General features: G+C 36.3%; 1 protein-coding gene across 10 annotated transcripts in view; it reads right to left on the bottom strand.

The window, feature by feature from the left end:
• Positions 1-3163: 3163 nt before the first annotated feature.
• The window catches only part of LOC145678403 (methyltransferase-like protein 25B), an 881238-nt gene continuing 859921 nt past the window's right edge, over positions 3164-24480 (bottom strand). For 9 of the 10 annotated variants that reach the window (XM_081748506.1, XM_081748507.1, XM_081748517.1 and 6 more), the window contains one exon: positions 3164-3646. Coding sequence is in view for 3 of the 10 variants with exons in the window: in XM_081748507.1 (XP_081604633.1) it covers positions 3570-3646 (77 nt within the window). In the remaining 7 variants the exon portion in view is untranslated. The remainder of the gene's footprint in view (positions 3647-24480) is intronic. The other variant, XM_081748509.1, reaches the window with a different exon arrangement.

The raw sequence follows: 24480 nt of genomic DNA, 5'->3' as shown, positions 1-24480 counted from the left end.
CCGTCTGAAAGGCAGTTCCATTCTGAAGAGAATGACGGACGAATTATTATTCTAGGGTAATTAGGGAAGTGTCAGGGAATTTTTATCAAAATATACTTCTGAATAGGGGAATTTTGGACATTTTCGGTATTATTTTTTTCCGGGCTTATTTTTGCACCTAGGAGATTGAAATTGTGCACAAACATTCAGTCTACCGAGTAGTATTTACCAGATTATTTCTTCAGATTTCTGCGTTAAAACAGGGGGTACAGAGGGGCTAAACCTTGAAAAAGGGAACTTTTTACCAAAATATCCCTCTCACGGGCTTTTCCCGCCTTAGATACATGATGGGAATAAGTGAATGGTACCGCCTGAAAGGCAGTTCTACTCTTAAGAGAATGATGGGCGAAACACGACCCTAGGGTAATTAGGGATGTCTCAGGGAATGTTTAAAAATTTCCCTCTGTATACGGGAATATGGGACATTGTCGGTATATTTTTTTGGCGGCCTTACTTTTGCACCTGGAAAATTGGAATTGTGCATAAACATTCAGCCCACCGAGTAGTATTTACCAGATTTTTTTCAGATCTCTGCGTTAAAACACGGGGGTCCAAGGGGGCTAAAAGTTGAAAGAAAGGATATTTAGACTCAAAAAATCCCTTTTTCGGGATTTTCCCGCCTTAGATACATGATGGAGACACTTGAGCCATACCGCCTGAAAGGCAGTTCTATTCTGAAGAGAATGATTGGCGAAACATGACCCTAAGGTAATTAGGGATGTGTCAGGAAATTTTTTACCTGAGATCATGATGTTTTAGGGTAATTTGGGGCATGGTGGGAATTCCTGATAAAATTTCTCCCGCCCTTGGTATTCAAGATAGAAACTTGAAATTTGGCACACACATTCAGTATACTAAGTACTATTTCTCAGATTTTTTTTGATAGGTACTTCACACAGGGCCGCTCCAGGGGGGCCAAAGTGCGAGAAAAAATTTTTCCTCCGAAATTTTCCCTTTGACATATTTTTCCCGCTGTTGGTATAAGGTATGAGCATGCAAGTGGTACCATTGAAAGCCAGCTCCATTCTGAAGAGAATGAGGTATGAACCATGATCCTAGGATAAATAGTGACGATGCAGTAGCTGCTTGACTGAAAGTCTAAAAAATAGCCCAAAAAACCGGGTACCGGAAAGGGATATAGGTAACTTAGTACCACTATTGTGCATCTGGTGAAATGCTACCTCAAAAAGATATGTCACATGACCCTATTCCTATTTTAAAATTTTGACCTGAATTCAAGATGGCGGACTTCAAGACGGCCGCCATGATAACGTATACACGATTAGGTTGGTCTCTTACCATTACTCAAGAAATCTTTTCATTCACTTGAGCCGTTTCTAAATTACGAGAGTTTATTCCAGTTTTTCCCCATACACTATGTATTGTAAACGCATTCAAAATTTTAGGTCGTTTGGGGCACCATTTAAAATTATTCAATCGATCTAATTTTTCTCCTGGCTTAATTTGGTTCCATATGGAACCATTTTAGGGGGTGAGTCTAAAGAAATTCCTAAATTTATTTTTCCCCATATAAATTTGGACCACCCTAATATATATATATATATATATATGTAGTAGTCGAGAACTGGCCCTAGTCTCCGCACATTCAGCTTTTTACCTCCTTCGTGCGTCGTTCTTCATACCAAGAATAATCTATTTTTTACGCTGTTCTACTTCTTGGCGTGAAGTCGATTTACTAGAGAAGTTTGACACCGTTCTGAAATGTGGACTTGAATCGTTACTCAACTGTAACCTAAATACCAACGCATGGATACAGGCCTCCCTTCCAGTTGATTCTGGAGGTGTTGGTATTCGTCGGGCTCTCGATTTGGCGTATCCTTCATTTTTAGCGTCGTTCTATAGCTCCCGTCATACCATTGAGATACTCCTCAACCAACTGAATAAGCCTCACATAGAATCTGACGTCCAAGACTGCATATCTTACTGGTCTAACCTAGTTGGTTTAAGCCCTCCTGAAATAACGGGCAGAAGTTCGCAATCAATTTGGGACAAGCCAATCATCAAATTACATCAATCAGTGTTATTACAAGAAGCAGACAGTCAAGAGGATAAGGCTAGACTTCTCGCCTCCTCATCAGCAATTTCAGGTGCTTGGCTACAGGCATTACCTTCACACACCCTAGGACTGCACCTTCCAAACGAAAGTTTTCGTATTGCAGTTGCACTTCGCCTAGGAGTACACATCTGTGAATCACACAACTGCTCTAAATGTGGTGCATCAGTCAAGCAGAATGGTCTACACGGTCTGTCTTGTATAAGTAGCTCCGGAAGACATGGGAGGCATTCGAACGTGAATGACATTATCTGGAGAGCACTCACATCGGCGGAAGTTCCACCTGTTCGTGAACCTGTGGGGTGTAACAGATCTGATGGCAAAAGACCAGATGGCATGACGCTGGTACCATGGAAGAGGGGAAGGATTCTTCTCTGGGATTTCACATGCTCTGACACTTTCGCGTCATCTAATCTCACTCTTTCTTCATCTCGAGAAAGAGCTATTGCAGCCCGCAGAGAATCCGAGAAAAGAAGAAAATATAAAGATCTGCTCAATAGATACATGTTCGTGCCCGTAGCCATTGAATCGAGCAGCATTTGGGGCCTCGAAGGGTTCAATTTCATCAAAGAAGTAGGCCAACTTATAGCACACCTTACTGGTGACAAGCGGGCTACTACTTTTCTGATACAACGTATCAGCATAGTAGTTCAGCGAGGAAATGTGGCTTCCATTTTAGGTACATTACCTCCTGGAAAATTATTAGAAGAAGTTTTTCTTTTATAACTACCTGTTCAGAATTTGCTGTTTATCAGTCTGTAAAAAAAATGTCAAATATGTTCCAATTTATAGATAAAAAAGTATTCTATTTAAATTGTAATATATATGAATGCAGTGTAATTATGTCATTTCGGTTAAAAAATATAAATTATCCAATAAAAAAAATACGATCGATAAATCAAAATATCGAAGTACAAAAATATTTAAACAACAGAAGATTTCTATAAGGCTTCCCGCCGGATTCATGTGCTTAAAACACTAGATATAACATAGGTGACTCAAAACACAGTGTAAAAATATTTAATTAATAACACAAAATATAAATCCAGGAAATCCATTATTTATTACTTGGGTTACAAGATTATTATTTTCAGAAAGTGACAAGCCGACAATTCTTTTCCTATTTATATTAATATAACAGATATAACATTGGTGAATATAAATAAAAGTACTATATTTTAAGGTAAGCATGTATAATATATCTATGATTTTTTGACGATTCTCAATTAAATCTTGTTCTTTCGTAAAACATCGTCCTCTGGTAAAGGGAACAAACAATACACACGTTTACTCTTCGACATATTATTATCAAAACTATTATAGTCAATGCTCTTAGGATATTTATTCCGTTCATAATGATTTCATCTAAATATTCGGGGTAGGTGCAAGATGCTGAAATACTAAGGAAATTGTTGACGCATCAAAGTTATCCCTCGAAGCTAGCACAGAATCCTGTCTACTTTCCACCAATCAAGATGTGATTCCTTGGAGACAGACTAGGGTCAAATACTGGAATCAGGTAGCAGTGACTTCCTGGAAGAGAAAAGGATAATGTAAAACTTTGTGTAATTTTTGTTTCATATATAAGGAAGAGGTAGAGCTGTTAATAAAAAGAGCGTCCGGAATCGACTCCCACTACCAGAATTTTATTATAAAAAGTTCCTCTATAAAAGTATTTTTACAAAATACTATACAAATTGATTTCTCTATAATCAGGGTGAGTAAAGGTGGTCTTTGACCATAAGGTCGCAGACAGGATCTACAGCAAAGCCCCGTAGCAGGCAAAGAGGAGTGAATTTTAGGTGCCCAAAGCTCCGAAGCAAGCAGTGGGTAGGTTAGATGGCCAACAGAGCCCCGAAGCAGGCAAAGCGGCTGAGGGGATTCCCAGACAGAGCCCCGAAGCAGGCAAAGCCAGGAGAAAGGATAGGCTTAGTCCCGTAGGAGACTAGAGGCCCTGGGGTTAGGTTACTCCTAAAGTCCCGAAGCAGACAGTAGGAGGGTCACCAGAAAACTGGTACTGAGCTGGATTCTTCTGTCCAATTTATAGCGTCCCTTGGGTGGCGGTGGCGCTGCTGCTTCAATTTTCGTCTTCTGTTCCGTGGGAGGGGCTAAACGTCGTCTGCAGGTGATTACAGGTCCCCCTGGTGGAAATTCCTCTTGATGAAGCACGAAGTAGTGTTTATAAACACTTGATGCGTGGATTTGTTTGTAAACAATTTCACATGGGATATTACACCCCCTGGCTTCTTTTAAAATAAGCCGAATGGTTATTTTTGTTTATGCGATAGTTGGTAACACACACAAAACTGAGGAATCACGCACACAAAAAATCACTAAGCACTAAACACTTGTGGCAATGAAATAAATGAAAATCACTTTTTCGGAGAGTAATGTGGTAGGTGAATAGAGCACTAAACAGGTGGTCCCTATATACAGGCAGGATCCGTACATGGTACATGATACTTCATTTCCCTCGAGATAGGGCTGCTTTTGGCTTGGCGTCAATAAATATATACTAACTAGCAGCGTTCACCCCGCTTCGCTGCGGTCACCCCGGAACGCAATAAACGTTGTTACTTAGATAATTTTTACTTTTTCGCTTTCAAGTGATATGATAAAAACCATAGAAGATTGCAGTAAATGTTAACATTATATCGCCTGTCATTTATGTTAACCCGCCCCGCTTCGCTGCGGTCACCCCGGAACGCAATAAACTTTGTTACTTAGATAATTTTTACTTTTTCGCTTTCAAATTGCAGTAAATGTTAACATTATAGCGCCTGTCATTTATGTTAACCCGCCGAGTGACACGGTCATGCGGGTTGCATATAAATACGTTTATTTTTACCTATGATGAACTAATAACAAAGGATTTGTACGTATGGACACTTGAATGGTATATTATCTCAAGACACTGGTAATTAAAAATTAAAGTGATATGATAAAAACCATCTAGGGTCCAACTCCTAATAACCCCCCAAAAATAAAAGAAATTGGTTCAGCCGTATTAGCGTGATGAGGGAACAAAGGATTTGTACGTTCTCTTTTATAATATAGATTCACTTATAGTAAGTGGAATTGGAGTCTGTCTTAGCGGCTGCTCCTTAGTTGTATTATTGGTATTAAATGTTTTCAATGGAATAGATGAAATTTCTATGCGGGTCGTTCGAGATTTGTTTGGTAACGAGCGAAGACGAATATATAAAATGTATAAAATTATAAGATTTAGAAGAATTAAAAAAGGGGCTGCTATAACACTGAGATATAAAGATAATTTATATTAGAAAGTTTTGATTCGAACGGCGTGATTTGTTGGTCACCCTGTATAAGGTGCAAAAGTTTCTAAAATATTAGTACTAAACATGTATTTCAATAAAATAATCCAATTTTAAATGCTAATGACGTAGATAATGATGGTCCTGAATTCCTGGTCATCCTGTATAATGTAAGTGCGGTCATAACTTTTGGAACATCCTGTACAATATTTATGCTGCATAATGTCAGTCACAATATGTAGTTCACAGAAAAAAAGAAAAAATATCGATGAAAACGTAGAATTATGTTAGCAGTCCTTGTAAAGATCAGTTGCCTTTTAAATGCGGAAATGCAAATCTCAGCATTCTTTCATTCAGCCGTAATAAATGAATCAGCCTTTTGTAAAGTTAAGAGGAAATGAATGTTTGCATCGTTATGAAGAGTCTTTCTAACTGCTGAAGTCGTGTCTCTGTATTTCCTTCTTCCTAGTGATGAGTACTGTATTTTTTTTCGCTCGTGTAGAAAATAAAAATAAGTTGTTTATTCTTGTTCTGTCTTCTCTATCTTCATAAAATGTCTTAATTCGGTCTATTGAGATTTCTTGTATTTTCTGCCGAAAAGAATTTGGAAATTCTATCTTATAAAGGTTATGATTCAGTCTATCCAGGATTTCAACGGGTCCCACGTAGGAGGCTGAGAAGCTCTCCGGCACTCCTATTTGCCGATTAGGAAAGTAGACCAGTACTTTTTGTCCCTTTTCAAATTGAGTTTGTCGGTGTCTGCTGTCGAAATACTTGTTCTGCTTATTTTAGATAGCGATCAAGTTATTCTGTACACTCTCGCATATTTTATTCAAACGTTCCTTGTTGACACATAATGTTGGAGTTGACGCTAACGCAATATCAGAGATGGTCTTAGGTTCATATCCATACATGAGAAAAAAAGCAGAATATTTAGTTCCGGCTGTACGAATGTATTAATTGCGAATGTAATATATGGTATCAGCTTCGGCCAAAGATTTTGGTTTTCTTGCACGAAAAATTTAAGTGCATTCTGTATTGTCTTGTGGAATGTTTTCACTATGCCTAGGTCTTTATGGTCGTATGCGAGGCAAAATTTAAATTCAAAGTTATAGCATTTTGCCAAATTTTGCAGCCTCTTAGCGCTATGAACTGGAAGTCTATCCAGATATAAATATGAAAAAGGTCCAAATTTGAGTATGATGTCATATATAAGAAATTGTTCAATTTCTTCCGCTGTTATGTTGTCCACAACCTTGGTCACAGAATATCTTGTGGACATTTCTATGGCCACTAATATTGTTCATTTCCCACTGTTATTTTTCCAATAGAATCATATTGCCAAGCTGTTGCGATCGGTTAGGTGGGTGATGGAGTAATTGACCCGCTGGTTTAACTGGTAATTTCTTGAGTTTCTGACATAAAATGCATGTCTTAATTATATTGGCAATGTACGCTTTCATATTAGGAAAGTAGTACTTCCTAAGCGCCGAATGATATGTTTTTGTATATCCAAAGTGTGGTGCCATGGGGTTATTGTGTAAGGCATGAAAACACTTACTTAGTAAAGATTTCGGCACACAAAGTAAATATAGCAGTCCTAATTGGGGATGCTTCTGTGTTCTGTATAATATCCTATCTCTTAGAGAAAAATATTTTGCGGCCCGAAGAGTAGAAAACTTATTAGGTTCCTTATTTTCCAGAACAGTAATAATGTCAGAGAATTAAGGATGTTTTCTTTGTTCTTCTGCTAAATTTGGTAGGATTATAGGTTGTTCAATTTGGAGAGTAGTGTCTAAAGAATGGAATGCAAATACTTTAGCATCTTCTGTGTCCGAGAAGTTGCCAACTTCTTGTTTTTCTTCCTGTTTAATTTCTTCTTTATCCTCTAAACGACTAAAGATGTCCGCTGGGTGTAATTGGCTTTTAATGTGTTGTGTTTCGAAATTATAGTCTGCTAAGAATATTCGGTAGCGACTAAATTTTCCAACTTTGTCCGCTTGTGCTGTGAGAGATGTCAAGCATTTGGCGTCTATAAATAATTTAAATCTTCTATTTAGTAGGAAGTATCTAAATTTTCTCAAAACATAAATTAAGGCGTACAGCTCTTTTTGCCAAGTGGATGCTTTCCTTTCACTTGGTGTAAAACGTCTATTAGCATAGGCAACAACACGTTCTTGTTTCGTTTTATGGTTATAGCATGCTAATAAGCCTCCTGCGGAGATAGAGGAAGCGTCAGTATACACGCGTATTTCCAGTGAGGGATCGAAGTGAGACAAAGATGGCGCGTGTATGATGTCCGTCTTAAGTTTCTCAAATAATTCGTCATGCTGAGATGTACATTTAAATTTTGAATTCTTATCTAAAAGGCACTGAAATGGTTCTATTTTTTCCGAGAAATTTTTGATATGTGCTCTTAAATAAGAGCATAATCCTAAAAAGCTTTTCTGAGTTCTTTTAGTAGTTGGTTTTTTAAAATTTCGAATCTTGTTAGCGATTTTGGGTGAAATCTTGATTTCTTTTCCACTAACTGTGAAGCCAAAACGTGCAATTCTGTGTATATTAAGTGGGTCTTCTTTGGACTAGCACGAAAATCATGCTTTCTTAATCTTTTAAAAAGTAATTCTAAATCCGATAACTGTTGTTTCCAATTTTTACTTCCTATGACCAAATCATCAGCAAAGGCAGTTATACGGGGTGGTAGGCCCTCTAAAAGCATGCGTACAGCTATACTGAGTCCGGCGGCGGAACTGGAGTGACCCATGGTACACCTCTGGAATTTATATGCCTTTCTAGTATAGTTGACCTCAAAAGTCATGTATTTTTGGCTTTTGGGGTGCAACAATAGCTGGAAATATGAGGATTTTATGTCAATGGTGGATATACAGGCTTTTCCTCTTAAAACGTGTAGAATATCCTCCGTATTTTGAAATGGAATACTCAAATAATGTGAGAACTTATTGCAAGCTTGGAGGTTCAAAACTAGACGGAGTTCCGACGTCCCGAGCTTTTTCACAATGATCAATGGTGATGAAAACGAACTATCGCTAATTTCCTTGATAATATTAGCGTCTAAGTGTTGCTTAATTTGTAAGTCAATTTGAGGTCTTACCTCTAATGGAACCGGAGGAGATCTTTGATGAAAGGATGCCCCCTTTGTCTATCCTTATTTTATGTGTATAACCTCGGAAATATCCAATATCTGTTGGTGTGTAGGAAAAAACATCTCTGTATTTAAAAAGTAAATCTTGTACGGCTTTCTTTTTTTCTTCTGATAAATCCGGGTTTATGTCAAGCAAATTAATATCAAAAATGATTTTGTTTCTTCTAACCGATCCTGAATTTCTTTTTCTGATCTGTAAAAAGTTTCGTCATCATGGCCACTATCTGGACAATTACCCTGTAAATCTATTTCCTGAAGATTCTTTTCTACGTGTGCTACAGGTGTGTACTTTGCTAGTGTTACCGGCTTATTTATAGGATTCGATATTAATAGAGTGAGGTTATTTTTAGGTACTTTGGTAGGGAATGTTTGCAGACCATGCCTGTCTAATAAATTCTCTAATGGAGAAATGAAAAATGTTTGCGTTTTTTCTGCTGATTTTTAACACTAATAGGTAAAAAGAAATGTGTCTTGGCAGGTATAGTGACTTTTCTGGTTGTGAAAACATCAGCCGATTTGCATTGCCTAATTGCATTCATGGCAGTAGCCGATAGTTTTTCCTGAGTATTAATCTCCCTTGGATACTGTGGAGGTCTAGATTTTTTATACACTGACAGTGTATGATTTTGCAAATCGATCTTTGCTTCCAATCGGTTTAAAATATCCTCGCCAAATAGAGGTAGAAAGTCTCCATGTTCTAAGATTCTGAAGTAATGTGAGAATGTCGTTGAGCTCAATCTAAATTTAATTAAAGCTATGTATCGTAGATTTATAATAGAATTCTCAATTCCTCTCAAACTAGTGTTAAAAGGGATTAATTTTGTATTAGGAGGAATGGCTAATCTAGGCCAGAGAGACAACGAACTTCCGGTATCAATAATTACAGGATATTTTTCTCTGTTAACCGATACATTAACTAATAATTTATGGTCTTCATTTAACATGTTAACACTATCTCTTCTTTCCGACAAAAGAGCCACTGCATATAGCGATGTGTTCCCAGTCATCTGATATTCCTTTTCATCTATGTTTTCGGCTCCCAGAACGTTTTCTTGTAAGGGTCTGTCCTGGGGCCCGTCTATACGTTTCCCTGTTGTTGTGTATTTTTAAAACATACGCTGGAGGTATGTCCTCTCTTATAGCACGTCCCACATACAGTGACAATTTCTGGTCTAGGCCTATTATTATTGGTATCATTATTGTTTTTAGGACCATTTTTTCTACCATTTCTCTGATGGTTTTGATTATTATTTGTGTTTTTCGCTTTATGATTATTACGGCCGCCTTTTCTAAATTGTGAGGCTTCCATAGCATTCTGGGCCACCGAAAGTGATAGTTCGGCCATCTGGTTTGCTAATTTAGAAAAGTCTAACGAATTAGTTGTGTTAGAATTACTAGAAATGCTAGGCGCCGGGGGGTCGGGCGGGGGATTCTGACTCGCGGTTTGGTGGGAGGAACTTGTAGGTATTTGATTTTGTGGTGTAGCTTGTAATTGTGGTGCAGAAGGTGCAGGAAACATAGGAGGAGGTTGTTGATATTGACTCCAATTATGCGCTGGATTATATAACGGACATGTGATTTGTTGTTGTTGCTGATGAACAGGAAAGGAAGCGCCAGCGATCGGTCTCGAATGTAAGTTGCTGACTGGTGGATTTTGTTCGCACAGCGAGTAAATGGCCTGTTGTAGCTCAACATAATCACGTTTCTTCATCAAGTCATTCGCTTTTCCTAAACTATGTAAGTGTCTGTAGAGCCTGAACGGTTGTAAAGGATTCTAATGCTATTTTTTGTAAAAAAAAAAAAAAAAAAATCTGCAAACCTAATGATAAGTGATTGATTTTCTGTTCCTCGGTGGCCTGAGGTAAAACTCGCCTAATTACTCTTAATTTCCTAAGAAAGTAAGCATCTACAGGTTCATTTTCCCCTTGCTGAACTTGTAAAATTTCAAATTCCGCCTTATACGCTGGAAGTTTCGGCCTGCTCAAATCTATTAATTTGTCTTTTAATTGATTATAATTTAGTGTGTCCAATTGATTCTGAGCTTTTAATTGCAAAACTAAATCCAGAGCGACGTCCTGCAAATACATAGGTAACAGCTCTTTCTTCTTCTGTTCGTTCCACGAATGTAATAATGCAAGATGGTCAAAGAGCATAAAGAACCTATCGGGATCCTCCGTCACATGACCCGAGTATTTAGTAAGATGTAGTACATTAAAGGAAAGACGCGAATTCTGCTCCATATTAAAAATGTTTTCTGGAAAAGTGTTTTTACCAGTTCTAGTTTGAGGCATAAACAAATTCAGTTCACTAAAAGCACTAACACTTAAAAATTCACATACCTTCCAAAGAAAAAATTCCACTTCCAGTTAATAAAAATACTGTCCGGTAGGGGAGTATTCAGAGCTTATTCTGAGTCGGTCAAGCCTCTACCATGTAAAACTTTGTGTAATTTTTGTCTCATATATAAGGAAGAGGTAGAGCTGTTAATAAAAAGAGCGTCCGGAATCGACTCCCACTACCAGAATTTTATTATAAAAAGTTCCTCTATAAAAGTATTTTTACAAAATACTATACAAATTGATTTCTCTATAATCAGGGTGAGTAAAGGTGGTCTTTGACCGTAAGGTCGCAGACAGGATCTACAGCAAAGCCCCGTAGCAGGCAAAGAGGAGTGAATTTTAGGTGCCCAAAGCTCCGAAGCAAGCAGTGGGTAGGTTAGATGGCCAACAGAGCCCCGAAGCAGGCAAAGCGGCTGAGGGGATTCCCAGACAGAGCCACGAAGCAGGCAAAGCCAGGAGAAAGGATAGGCGTAGTCCCGTAGGAGACTAGAGGCCCTGGGGTTAGGTTACCCCTAAAGTCCCGAAACAGACAGTAGGAAGGTCACCAGAAAACTGGTACTGAGCTGGATTCATCTGTCCAATTTATAGCGTCCCTTGGGTGGCGGTGGCGCTGCTGCTTCAATTTTTGTCTTCTGCTCCGTGGGAGGGGCTAAACGTCGTCTGCAGGCGATTGCAGGTCCCTTTGGTGGAAATTCCTCTTGATGAAGCACGAGGTAGTGTTTATAAACACTTGATGCGTGGATTTGTTTGTAAACAACTTCACATGCGATATTACAATACTTATATACGCATATAGAAAGAAACAAAGAAGTTGGCCAGAAAGAAATAACCTCTTGGGTACATTCTATTTACGTCTTTCAAATCCACGAATATTAAGAACTTACAAAGCAATTAATTAGAACTATGACAGACATTTAATTTAAATCTTTCGAAAACAATTTCAACGCATATTACGAGCTTATAAAGTAATTAATTAGAAATATGACAGAGTGCTTAAATAGACCTAACGTTAAGAGGTACATGATTTTTGAGTCTTAATTAAATGAAACGGTACGTATTTCGAAGTGATGCCATCGGCTTCACAATAGAATGAAACAAATACTCACTAAGACCCTTCTTTCTGCAAGCAAAATACAACATTTGGGTTTCAACTCACAAAATTTAGAAAATACAATGTGAATTAAAGAGTGTCTTACTAAATTTTTCATGAAATTCTTTGAAGTTGCTAAGGCTAAGATTTTTTTTTTAATTACTTAGTTTCATCTTCGAGCCGAATCGATTTTGTATCTTTCATTCCTCGATACACCCAACTTATTTCGTTCCTGGTATACGCATTTAAAACAACTTCATATTTTGTTTGATTTATAGTATTTGATACTTTGTAGATTGATATTTTGTTGTTTTTGGTTCGATCCGAGTACTTGTTTTTTTATATCCCTAAAATCATCAACATTGCATCATCAACATAAATATAAAAACATGAAAAATAATTTTAAAAACAAAACTTTGGATCATGTCTGGCCAAGTGTAAATATGTAAAAGGAATAAAACATTGTGCTCCAAACAGTGTCGATAATGTGTGATTGAGCTTTCTAAGTCGTTCTCTAAATGTATACTCATTGAACAAAGGGAACATTTTGATGCCCTTCGCAACATTTTTTTTTTTAATTTTAAACACTTATCAAAAGTCGTCTCTAAAAAGTGCATAAAGCATGTTCAAACACTGCTTTCATTTTTGGAGTACACGTATTAGAAAAGAACTCTCCCCAAGAGTAAATTACCTCTTATGGACATTTTTATGCAAAATTATTTATGATGTATTGTGGTATTGGTAATCATATTTGCCAACACACACACACACACACACACAAAAAAAAAAAACATTGGGGAGTTCTAAAGTTGACCAAGAGACGAGATAATACAGGGCTTTTCCAACAGAAATGGAGGCTCTTTCCAAGACGAGAATTAAATCAGAATGGCATTTCCTCGACTCGAGAAAGCCTCAACTCGTGTCCCACAGGTGTCGAGGAAATAAAATAACTTGTCAATGTGTTTTTATAATTGTGCGATTCAGCTGCTGTAGGAGAACTTTTTGTCTATATTTCTCATTTAAATAACCAGTTCTATATTAAGCTTTGGAGAAAAATGGTTCTTGTAGTAAAAATAATAACAGAGTTTTTCTTTAACATCGGAGATTATGCACTGCGGTTAACGAAAACACTGATGACGAGATATGGATGATAATGATGGATAACGAAAGTGGAAGGAAACGGAAGAACCACAAGAAAACCCATGCACATGACGTTTGTCCACCACAAAGCCCACTTCGTGGGGCTGGAAGCGAATCCGGCACCCCACGCGATAGTGAAGAGTACTCTACAATTGAGACACGTTGACCCTCATAATAACAAAGTGTGTAGGTGTAAATAAGATAGATAATTATTTTGTTATACAAGTTAGTGCGTTGTTGAATTATGTTTATCTCTGATTAAGTAAAATAAATTACTACAAGATTGAGGTATGTGTGCCTAGTTCTTCCATTATTTGCTTAATTAGTAACCAACACTAAGTTTGAATTGATTACGCCACGTAAAATGACACTTAATGCAGCTTATATGTGAATTCATGCTTTCACGTTGTCAGAGTAGTGAAGAGCTAAGATGGCTTCAATCTTTTCGCTAGGACTTGTTGATGTTGAAGTACGATTACTATTGTTTTTGCAATGTTTCCAAGAAATGTTTATATCGGCAGGTCACTTGCCGCAACTAAGAACCTTTCATCATCCACGGTCATCGTCCTAATCTCTTCGTCTTCATATGTGATTTTTGTTTTGATATCGTCCATCAACTGGAGTCTCCTTCCCCCTCCCTCTCTTTCCTACCAACATATCTTCTAGCACGTCCATCATGATACAGCTCTTTCTTATCCCATGTCCCAACCAGTCTCTTCCTCTTTTCAATAATATTTTCATTTGTTCTTTTCCCCTCCACTATCTCTAGCACTGCCCCACTAGCTTTCTGCTCGATTCAGCTAATTCTCTGCATTCTTATCCATACTCATATTTCGAAAGCTTTCAGTCGTTTTTCATCGTTTTTGCGCAATGACAATGTTTCTGCAACGTACAGTACAATATTGCACACGAAGCATTTTATGAGTCCTTTTCGCAATTCTTTATACAAAGTTCTACAAACAGACCTTTCTTCCTCCTAAAAGCTTCTTTCCATTCCTACCTGTGATTTTATTTTACATTTATAATTCATTCATTAATATCATTATTACCTAGGTATCGAAAACTGGTCACCAGTTATATTTTATATCCTTCTACTTATATATTTGACACCGACCGCTTCGTTTCAATCATCATGGCTTTTGTCTAACAAACAAAGATTCTTCGCGAATAATCGTCAACAAACGGTGTACAAACGATTTTTAATGGTTTCCGAAAATTTTGAGGAATGTGAAGTTGGAACCGTAGGGTTGTTTTTGGTATTAGTTGTCTTTATAAATAGTGAATAAGTGAAACTTTCATTTGAGAAATCGTAACAAACAATGGAAAACTTATCTCCATGAATTATCTTATCTCCATGGCTGCGAATACAAGACGGCTGCAAGTCGAACGATCTGAAGTTCCACAGTGGCAGTCGACTAAATAGGGTTGACATCTTTGCCTCACGGTCACTATGTTGTATACTGTTGGCCTGTACCATCGGCGACACCGTTTACGTTCATGCAACGTACATTACGATTCGACCAAGGAGGAGTGGGATCACATTCTCATCTTCAGTGAGAACATATTCAATGTCATAGTATTTTTGGACGTACACTTCCCTAGCATGAGGTGAAGACAAACATTGAATCCAGGAACATTATTGAATATGATCATTTTGGTGGTTCTATGTTCTTGTGCTGGGAGGCATAATGTTGCATCGTCATTTAATTAACAGTTTTTTAATGGTCAACGTTATTTGACGCCGTGTCCTTTCTCCACATGCGTCTTTTCAGAGGCGAAATCGGTCCCAACTTCTTGGTGAATGATAATGCGCGACCTCAGCGAACAGGTGCTTTTGGTTCGTATTTCATAAATAAGTGTTTAAGTAAAACCTGCAGTATCACAAGATTTAGTTCAAGAAATTAGAGCGAAAAAGTTCAGTGTAGCTGTCCGTACCTTTTATTTACAAACATATATATCTACAGAAGTTATGAAAGGAGACGAGAAAACATTACTGCTCGTCTTATTTCGTTTTCACTTCAAAATATAAGGAAAAAGGTTAATTCATTGTTTCTTTAAATCAGCAATCACTGAATCAAAGCGGACGAGAAAGAATTATTTAAGAACGTAAACATGACTAAAATAAGGCCAGAACTATTTGTTAACTACACGGTATGTTTGGGACTCATTGTAATATTTCAAAATACCGTTCACGCAAAACTAAAAATAAAGTCGAGATTGGTGGTATGCTCCTATAATCCAACTCTCTAAAAAGGAAATGGATTACTGAAAACAACCCATACTGTTAATGTTGATCTTTTGGTCTACGTACTCAGGAATGTATTATTTTAACTGAAAAGGATAATATCCTATTAGTTATACAACCTTCCGTCAAACGAAGAGTTAAATACAACAAGGAAAACTAACATTGATATACAAATATTCAGATCATGTCTTGCCCCCCAGTTTTAACGTCCAATCGCCGCTACTTGCTAGCACATACATTTTTTCACAAGACCCATGTTCGCTTGTCGGAGATAATTTTTTTCTAATTTCGCCTCAAATCTTGAAAAGTTTTTTTTTAAATTATTATTTCCTTTCATAATCTGATTGGTCGGAATCGAAACACATCAAATGGTTGTACAACTCATGTGAAAATCATACATTTAAAGTTGAATCTCTCGAAAAGGTCTCAACTGTAATCAGCATGAATTGGTCTTTCAAATGGAATGAATAGTTTCTCTGCTGGCGAGTGCTCTCTCCCGAACTTTCCTTGTGAATGCTACAGGGCTGGTTACTGATTTTTAAGCATGTTATGGAGAGGAGACTGTAAGTCTCGGTCTCGTCTCAGTCCACAGATGCTTGTCTCGATCTCGGTCTCGCTCTCGTCTCGAAATAAAAAGTGTGAAATTAAAATTGTGAAAGTATTATTGTCGTACAGTCTGTCGTTTCAGCTTCTTATTTTTTGCCTTCATTCTTGACTTAAAGTAGGGTGTATTTCTTTATAGCTAATTTGCTAGCGCTAATGCTTTCCATGCATGTGTTCCAGGTTCAATCATCAGTTGATACATCATAATTGGGATAAAACCCTAATAGTAACCCATATTTCACTTTCAGCAACAGACTTTGTCTCATATAGCCTCAGTACTGCCTATACAGTTAAACTATATTAAATTAATTCCAGTACTATACAGTAGTTTATTTCCTTCCTTTGAATCAGAATTGTATAATACCTCCTAACGTATAACGAAACACATACAGCAGGAATGTATTTAATCCTACCGAAATTGAAATTTTACAGTTACTAATTTATTATCCTATACATTCTGCTTTGACTGTCATTTTAAAAACAGAATATAACGTTCATTATCTTAACAAATAGGGTATATTATTACTACAATATATTTTGTTTCAAATTGATGAAATACTTTTTTATACAGTTTCACATCTCCGTGTTTAAATGATACTTTATAATACAAACTTCCTGAACCTTGTGGTGGGAGCTACGACACTACTTTTTGCTGAATGTGGTCTCGGGTTGGATCACCAAACAAGTTAGATTCAAAGTCCGATGTTTCGGATAGTTCGCGTCTCACACTTTAGGTACATGTTGTTTCTTATGCAAGTTCATGAGGTCGTAATGCATTACATAAGCATATATCCAGTGCTGTAACTAGACAGCAGGAACTGGTGCAGCACTCTGGGTGTCCCGGTGCGCCCTCCGAAACATCACGTTATAAATAAAGGTATAAGTTTTTAGTAATAAATTCTTACAGTTTTATGGTAAAGAACCCGTGAAAGGTGCAGTGCGCCCATTACATTAGGCGCCCTTGCTAGTCCACATCAAAGATGAACGATTTTATTTACTCTTCTGTATACCACAGTTCTGTACAGTTACTATTAAAAAAAAAAAAAAACTGTTCAGATATATTCGCAGAACCCTCGAATCAGAACTGATTACTTGACACGAACTCAGCAAAGTAAAATCGACATGAGAATTGGAACATGGAAGATAAGAAATCTTTATAGGGCAGGCGCGTTAAAACGTGTAACGAATGACTTTAGAAATAGAAGATGGACCTAGTGGGATATCAGGAAGTTAGATGAGAAGGAAATGGAAGAGTCAAGTCGGGAAATTTTACGTTCTTTTACGGGGAACGAATTAAAAATTACCAACTAGGATCAGGGCTTTTCCTTCACAAACGAATACGTAATATTAGCAATTACATGGGTTGAATTTGTTAACGATAGATTTTCTTTTACTTCTCTTAAGGGTCGGTGATGTAATATTATTGTTTTAAATGTACATGCCCCAACAGTAAATAAGGATGACAATAAAATAAAGTTTTTTACGAAAGAATAGAATGGGTATTTGATCATCTCCTGCAATACCACATGAAAATTCTGTTAGGCGTTTTCAATGCGAAGGTAGGACGAGAGAGTATTTTCAAACCAATTATAGGGAATAAATGTCTGCATAAGGAAGGTTGTGACAACGGCGTTAGACTCGGAAAACATTGCAATATCCAGAAAGCTTATCGTGATGATTACAAAATTCCCACATCGCGACGTTCATAAATATACTTGGACCTCACCAGACGGAAAACACATAATCAAATCGATCACGTTTTAGTAGATACAAGAAAACAGTCTAGCACAACTGATGTTCGGTCGTTCAGAGGAATTGATTATGATAATAAGAGAGAGACTATCGTTGAATAAAGGAAATATTTAATATCTGAAAACGGAGCGGTTTAATTTAAAGAAATTAGAGGAGAGCCAGGTGAGAGGGGAACCAGATTCAAGTGTAGAATAGATTCTCGGTTTTACAAGGTTCGGAGTGCACTTGTATACCTGTGTGAAGTTGGCCCGCAAAATCGAGATAAACTTTAAAACTCTATATAGAACGTTTGCCCATCGTTTCCCATGTTTGCCCAACAAAACCTTTTTTTACTCCTAATGAACTTTACAAGCAAAATAAAATATTTGTAAATATTTATATTCTTTCTACATTAAATATTAATTGTTCATATTTCTCTATCAAATCCAACCATTTTGCGCTACATAAACGGAAAATTATGGAACGGACTATGTATCCAATAGTAAAAAGAACACAATCATATTACTGCATTTGTAGTATGCAAATTGTAATATTGCGGAATCTAACTTTTTTCTATATGTGTAAATACAAGAACTATCATTAAACAAACAAAAACATTTGCTGGGTAAACAAAATTATTTGCTGGATAAACTAAGGCAATCGTTGGGCAAGTCAAACAAGGGCAAACATAGGGCAATCAATATTTGTGATTAGAAACATAGCCCGCTTGAATTATCACATGTAGTCTCAAAAACGTACGGAATTAGGTTCCAGCTTCTTTTCTATCGTTGGGCAAACAAAAACTAATGCTGGGCAAACGAAATCAAGTACTGGGCAAACAAGGGCACAAATAGGGCAATCAATAATTGTGACTAGAGACATAGCCCGCTTAAATTTTCACATGTAGTCTCGAGAACGTACGATTTAAGGTTTTCCTATTAAAATGGTTTGCCCAGCACTTGATTTCGTTTGCTCAGCACTAGATTTAAGCGGGCTATGTTTCTAATCACAAATATTGAATGCTCTATATTTGCTCTTGTTTCCCCAGCACTTTATTTCGTTTGGCCAGCATTAGTTTTTATTTGCCCAACGATAGAAAAGAAGCTGGAACCTAACTTCGTACGTTTTTGAGACTTAAGCGGGCTATGTTTCTAATCATAAATATTGATTGTCCTATGCTTGCCCTTGTTTGCCCAGCACTTGATTTCGTTTGCACAGCATTAGTTTTTGTTTGCCCTGCGATACAAAAACCTTAAATCGTACGTTTTTGAGACTACATGTGAAAATTTAAGCGTGCTATGTTTCTAATTACAAATATTGATTGCCCTATGTTTGCCCTTGTTTGCCCAGCACTTGATTTCGTTTGTCCAGCATTAGTTTTTGTTTGCCCAACGATAGAAAAGAAACTGGAACCTAATTTCGTATGTTTTAGAGACTTAAGCGGGCTATGTTTCTAATCACAAATGTTGATTGCCCTATGTTTGCCCTTGTTTGACTTGCCCAACGATTGCCTTAGTTTGTCCAGCAAATAATTTTGTTTACCCAGCAAATGTTTTTGTTTGTTTAATGATAGTTCTTGTATTTACACATATAGAAAAAAGTTAGATTCCGCAATATTACAATTTGCATACTACAAATGCAGTAATATGATTGTGTCATTTTTACTATTGGATGCATAGTCCGTTCCATAATTTTCCGTTTATGTAGCGCAAAATGGTTGGTTTTGATAGAGAAATATGAGCAATTAATATTTAATGTAGAAAGAATATAAATATTTACAAATATTTTATTTTGCTTGTAAAGTTCATTAGGAGTAAAAGAGTTTTTGTTTATAACTTTTTCTTTGTGGGCAAACAAAACTTTTTGTTGGGCAAACGATGGGCAATCGATTTGCATGTTGCAATATTTTATTTTCACACTTTGTTGTACCAGTGTGAAGTTGGCCCTAAAATTGTTTTTTACGTATAACTTAGGTTCTGTTTGTGGGCAAACAAAAATTTTGGGTGGGCAAACATGGGCAAACGATGGGCAATCGTTCTATATAGAGTTTTAAATTTTATCTCGATTTTGCAGGCCAACTTTCAACACCTCACTATTATTCAGGATACTTGGTTGAAATTAGAGAAAACATTAAGATTTCAGCAAAAGAAGTATTGGGACACACAGAAATACGTAGGAACAAAGCATGGTTCAACCAGGAATGCACTAAAGTAGCAGAGAAGATAAAATAGAAGAAACAGCGTTGGCTAAAAAATCGGAACGAAATAACTACATAAAATTGCATTGTCATCTGGCGGAAAACTTCCAAATTTTTTAGAACAAAGGAAAGCGATTTTTGAAAGCTAAAATTAATTAACTTGAAGATAATAGTAAAAAATAAAAACATTCCGGACATGTATAAATGCATCAACGGACTTAAGAAAGGCTATCAATTTCGTGCTTATACGAGCTCGTGCTCGTATATTAAAGAAAGCTAAAGGAACAGTTCTCACTGATCAGGATAGCGTCTTAAATAGATGGAAAGATTTCTTTGACGATTTGCTTAACACATAGGCAAAAACTAATGTGCGTGGAGAAAGTGAAATGCATACAGCATATCCGTATATTCCAGAACTTAACCAGACAGAAATAGAAATCGCTATTAAAAAATTTAAGAAACACACATCTCCGGGTGTAGACGAAATTCTGGTTGACTTAATTTCAGCTGGAGGGGAAAAATTGTAGAGCAGGATACACAAACTCATTCTCCTTATCTGGAACAAGCAGGAATTACCACAAGAGTGAAAATAATCAATCATTGTTTCAGTTCAGAAGAAAAGCAACAAGACTGATTATTATTGAGGCATTTCTCTTCTGTCAATATCCAATAAATTTTCTTAAACATTCTATTAGCAAGATTGACTCCATACGCAGATGAAATTATTGGAGATTATCAGAGCGGATGTAGCTAAAATCGATCAACTATCGACCAGATATTTACTATTCAACTAATACTTGAAAAGAAATGGGAATATAATATTCTGGCGCATCAATTATTGACTTTAGACTAGGGTAGGAGGGAAACATTGTACAACATGCTTACAGAATTTGCAATACCGAGAAAGGTAGATTAATTAAGATATGTTTAAATAAATCGAGTAGAGAAGGTAAGGTTCGAGTAGAGAAATTCTTGTTCACGAGCTTTCACGTTCAGAATGGCCTGAAAGGAGATGCGTTGCCGCCAATATTATTTAACTTTGTTCTGGAGAACACTATAAGGAAAATCAAAGACAAGAATCAGGTCCTAGAGCTGAATTGTATTTACCAGGTTATGGCGTGTGCTTATGATGTAAATTTAATAAGGAATGATAGTACAATAGAAAGGATTGCAGAAATCTTACTTAACGCTTGCAGAGATATGGGCTTAAAAGTAAATGCAGAGAAAACTAAATAAATGGAAATTTGTCGGGATCGTAATACTGAATTTTATGGATGCGTTAAAATACCAAATAATATTTTCTTTCGGCAAAGTGGATACTTTCAAATATCTAGAATTATTATTAAAAGACCAAAACCATAATCACCAAAAAAAAAAAAAAAAAAATGATGTCAACTGAAAGCAGGGATTTCGTGTTATTATTCAGTTAAAAATCTTTTGTTGTCGCGAATTCTGTTGAGGAATTTGTAGCTTAAAATATAAAACAATAATCATGCCTGTTGTGCTGTATGGTTGCGAAACATTGTCACTGACTCTGAGGGAAAATCGCAGACTGATAGTATTTGAAAACAAGATTCTTAAACCAATATTTGAACTCCAAAAGGAACGGGAATGGGGAATGGCGGAAACACCATAACAATGAACTGCATAATTTTATACCGTTTATAAAAACATTGTTAGGGTCATCAAGTCTAGGAGGTTCAAATGGGCAGGTTACGTAGCCAGAATGGAAGAAATTAGAAACGCTTTCAAAGTTCGAACTGGAAATCCAAATAGGCAAACGAAAATTAGGAAGACCGAGGTGCAGATGGGAGGACAATATTAAAATGGTTCTCGCAGAAATTGAAATATAAAGTAGAAATTGAAATATAAAGTAGCGGGGTCCAGTAGGCTAAGGACGGAAGTCAATGGAGAGCTTTTGTAAATGCGGCACTGAACCTCCTGTGTCCATAGGCCATAGAGCTATATTAAGTTGTTGATACATTTAGCTTCTTTTTATATGACAGAAATGTTACTACAAGAACTAAAAAGTTTTTCTCTAGTAAAGAGAATTTCGATTCAAGGTTTCCACAAATTAGCTACTTACGTTAATACTAAAACAAATTTGATGATGATTTTGATATAGAAAGGCATCTATACTTTCTTTCGAATTATATAAACAGTATATATATATATATATATATATATATATATATATATATATATATATATATATATATATATATATATACCGGTATATTCCCTTTTGTATGGGCGCCCTTTTAGTAGACTTGTCCACCGCCCTCATTAGTATCCCAGCACGGCCCTGTCTGGGGCCCTGACCCATAAGGGCCTCGTAAATACCAGTCAGTATTTAAAAAAAAATCTGCTCTGAGAACTGAATAAAGGATAATACCTAAGAAATTGAAGAATTTAGTGCTATAATTTGAATGAATTAACATGGATACTGGAGACCTATCTGATTCAAAAACTTTGCTCTTAGGTGGTGACAAAATCAGCTTCGGGGGCCCTCAAAATTGTCCTACTCAACTAAGTAGTACAAAACACTAATTTGCTTCCCTTCGGAAATATCTTGTTTTACTCTTCATACTACTCTTTGTAGTAGTTTATGTGAAGTATAATAAATTTTAAAAATTATATATATATATATATATATATATATATATATATATATATATATATATATATATATATATATATATATATATATATGTATATAAGTAAATTTATTTCCTATTTACATAAAGCTCAGAAACAACTTAAACAACTTAAGTGTTTATGACTCCGTTGAAATTAAAATTAATCTCTCGGCAATCAGTATTGCCAATACTGATCATAAACTAATCTTCAAACAATGTGGAATCTAATGTTCTTGAGAATCCAAAGCAACTAGTTCTGCTTGAATAATTTTCCTGTACAAAGGCATGTGTTGCTGGTCATAAGTAAATTTAAAGTTCTTAATAATGTATATTACATATGCGTAAAGGAGCAGAGCATCCCATAGTCATATCCATTTGTTTGTTTAGGAATGTTTTGAACTGGTAAACTAATATTATAATTGTCATATCAGTTGTATTTCTCAACTTTTCGACAATGAACTCTAGATAGTTTCTAACTGCAATGCAATAATTTCGGCCGGGTTCACCTAACGAGTCGTAGTACGAAATTGTTCTTTCCTCATTGTCAACAATAACTAATGCTCAATGGCTTCTATTTACATTTATTACCGGAAAGAAGACAAAACGCCGTGAAAGGGTCACGCTAGTTATCATGTCGATAACAGGACAAGCTTCAGCGTATGCAGTATTATGCGTCTCTTCACGATAGAAACGGAAAGTTTCAATTACATTATCATTCAACGAATATTTTTCTTCTAACAATTTTAGGTCTCTGACACGACATTGCGATCTACTACCATTGTATATTAAATATGCGTCGTCCTTTGATGTATATTCATTTATTTTTCACATGACTTCTTTAGTTACTTCAGAACTAGAAACGACCCCATACTTAAAGTATCATCTTGGTCACTTTCTTCAGTATCGCTTCCTAGTGTAATATATTCACTCACATCTTCTTCTTCATTATGTCGGGAAAAGACCTTTCAATACTTAATTCCTTTCTTTCGAAACCAGCATACACTTTCACAATATCGTCCAGAAAAATTCGAAAGTTAGGACCACCATTCAATTTATTATGTACTAAAAATTGTATTCGGTAAAGTTATGCAGCTATGTAGTTGTCAACCATCTTGATGTTCTTAAATGCTTCCTTAGGAATTAATGCTTCAGATATCGCCACATACTCTCGCACATACTAGTAAATATTTCTTTTTCGAATGGTTACAATGTGATGTTTATATTCCTTTCCATAGAAACGTTGACTAATTTTAGAATACACTAGCTTTATTAGAGCAAATTGTTGACCTTACAGTGATGTACAGTACTTTACAATAAAAGGATCTAAGGTTTCTGTTTTTCTGTTTCTGACCCTAATAGGCCTAATGAAAGCTCTATCTTTTTGCTTAGGAAAGCTCTATTTTCGCTGCACTCCACCGAAGACACATTTTTTTTCTGAGTTTTTTAAAGCTTACCTCGGTTTCTTCCTTTGTTCTTTTTCGTCTACATATGAAAGTCTCACCGATTTCAACAACTTTTCCATCTCCGCCTATAGGACCATGAACTTCATAACTATTAAAAACACAAGCACTGCTCACTTCCCGACAAACCTTCAACCAATCACACACAGTCGAAGATGAAAGTCCGGTATACTTAATAATCTCTGAGTTTGTGGATTTTTTTACTACAAAACAAAACACAACTTTCAAAAACTGTAGAAAAGTAACACATGGTCCTTCAAACATAGTGTTTTCAAGAGAATTGAAGTTACGCTTCCACAGTTTATAATGGTAACGGAACCCAATTTTTTCGCAGGTTCGGACTATTTTATTATGTGACTATTTGCATTGCAATTGAGACATTCAAGCGTTGAAGACGATCCACTGCTAGGAATGATTCCAATTTCTTCAATATTATTTATGCAAAGTTTTGTGTTGGAATTCTCTTCTCAAAGTTCATTAGGTGC

This window comes from Thermobia domestica, chromosome 2, assembly GCF_964235325.1.
Source record: "Thermobia domestica chromosome 2, izTheDome1.hap1.1, whole genome shotgun sequence".
Taxonomy (NCBI): domain Eukaryota; kingdom Metazoa; phylum Arthropoda; class Insecta; order Zygentoma; family Lepismatidae; genus Thermobia; species Thermobia domestica.
This window is presented reverse-complemented; position numbering and strand designations above follow the sequence as displayed.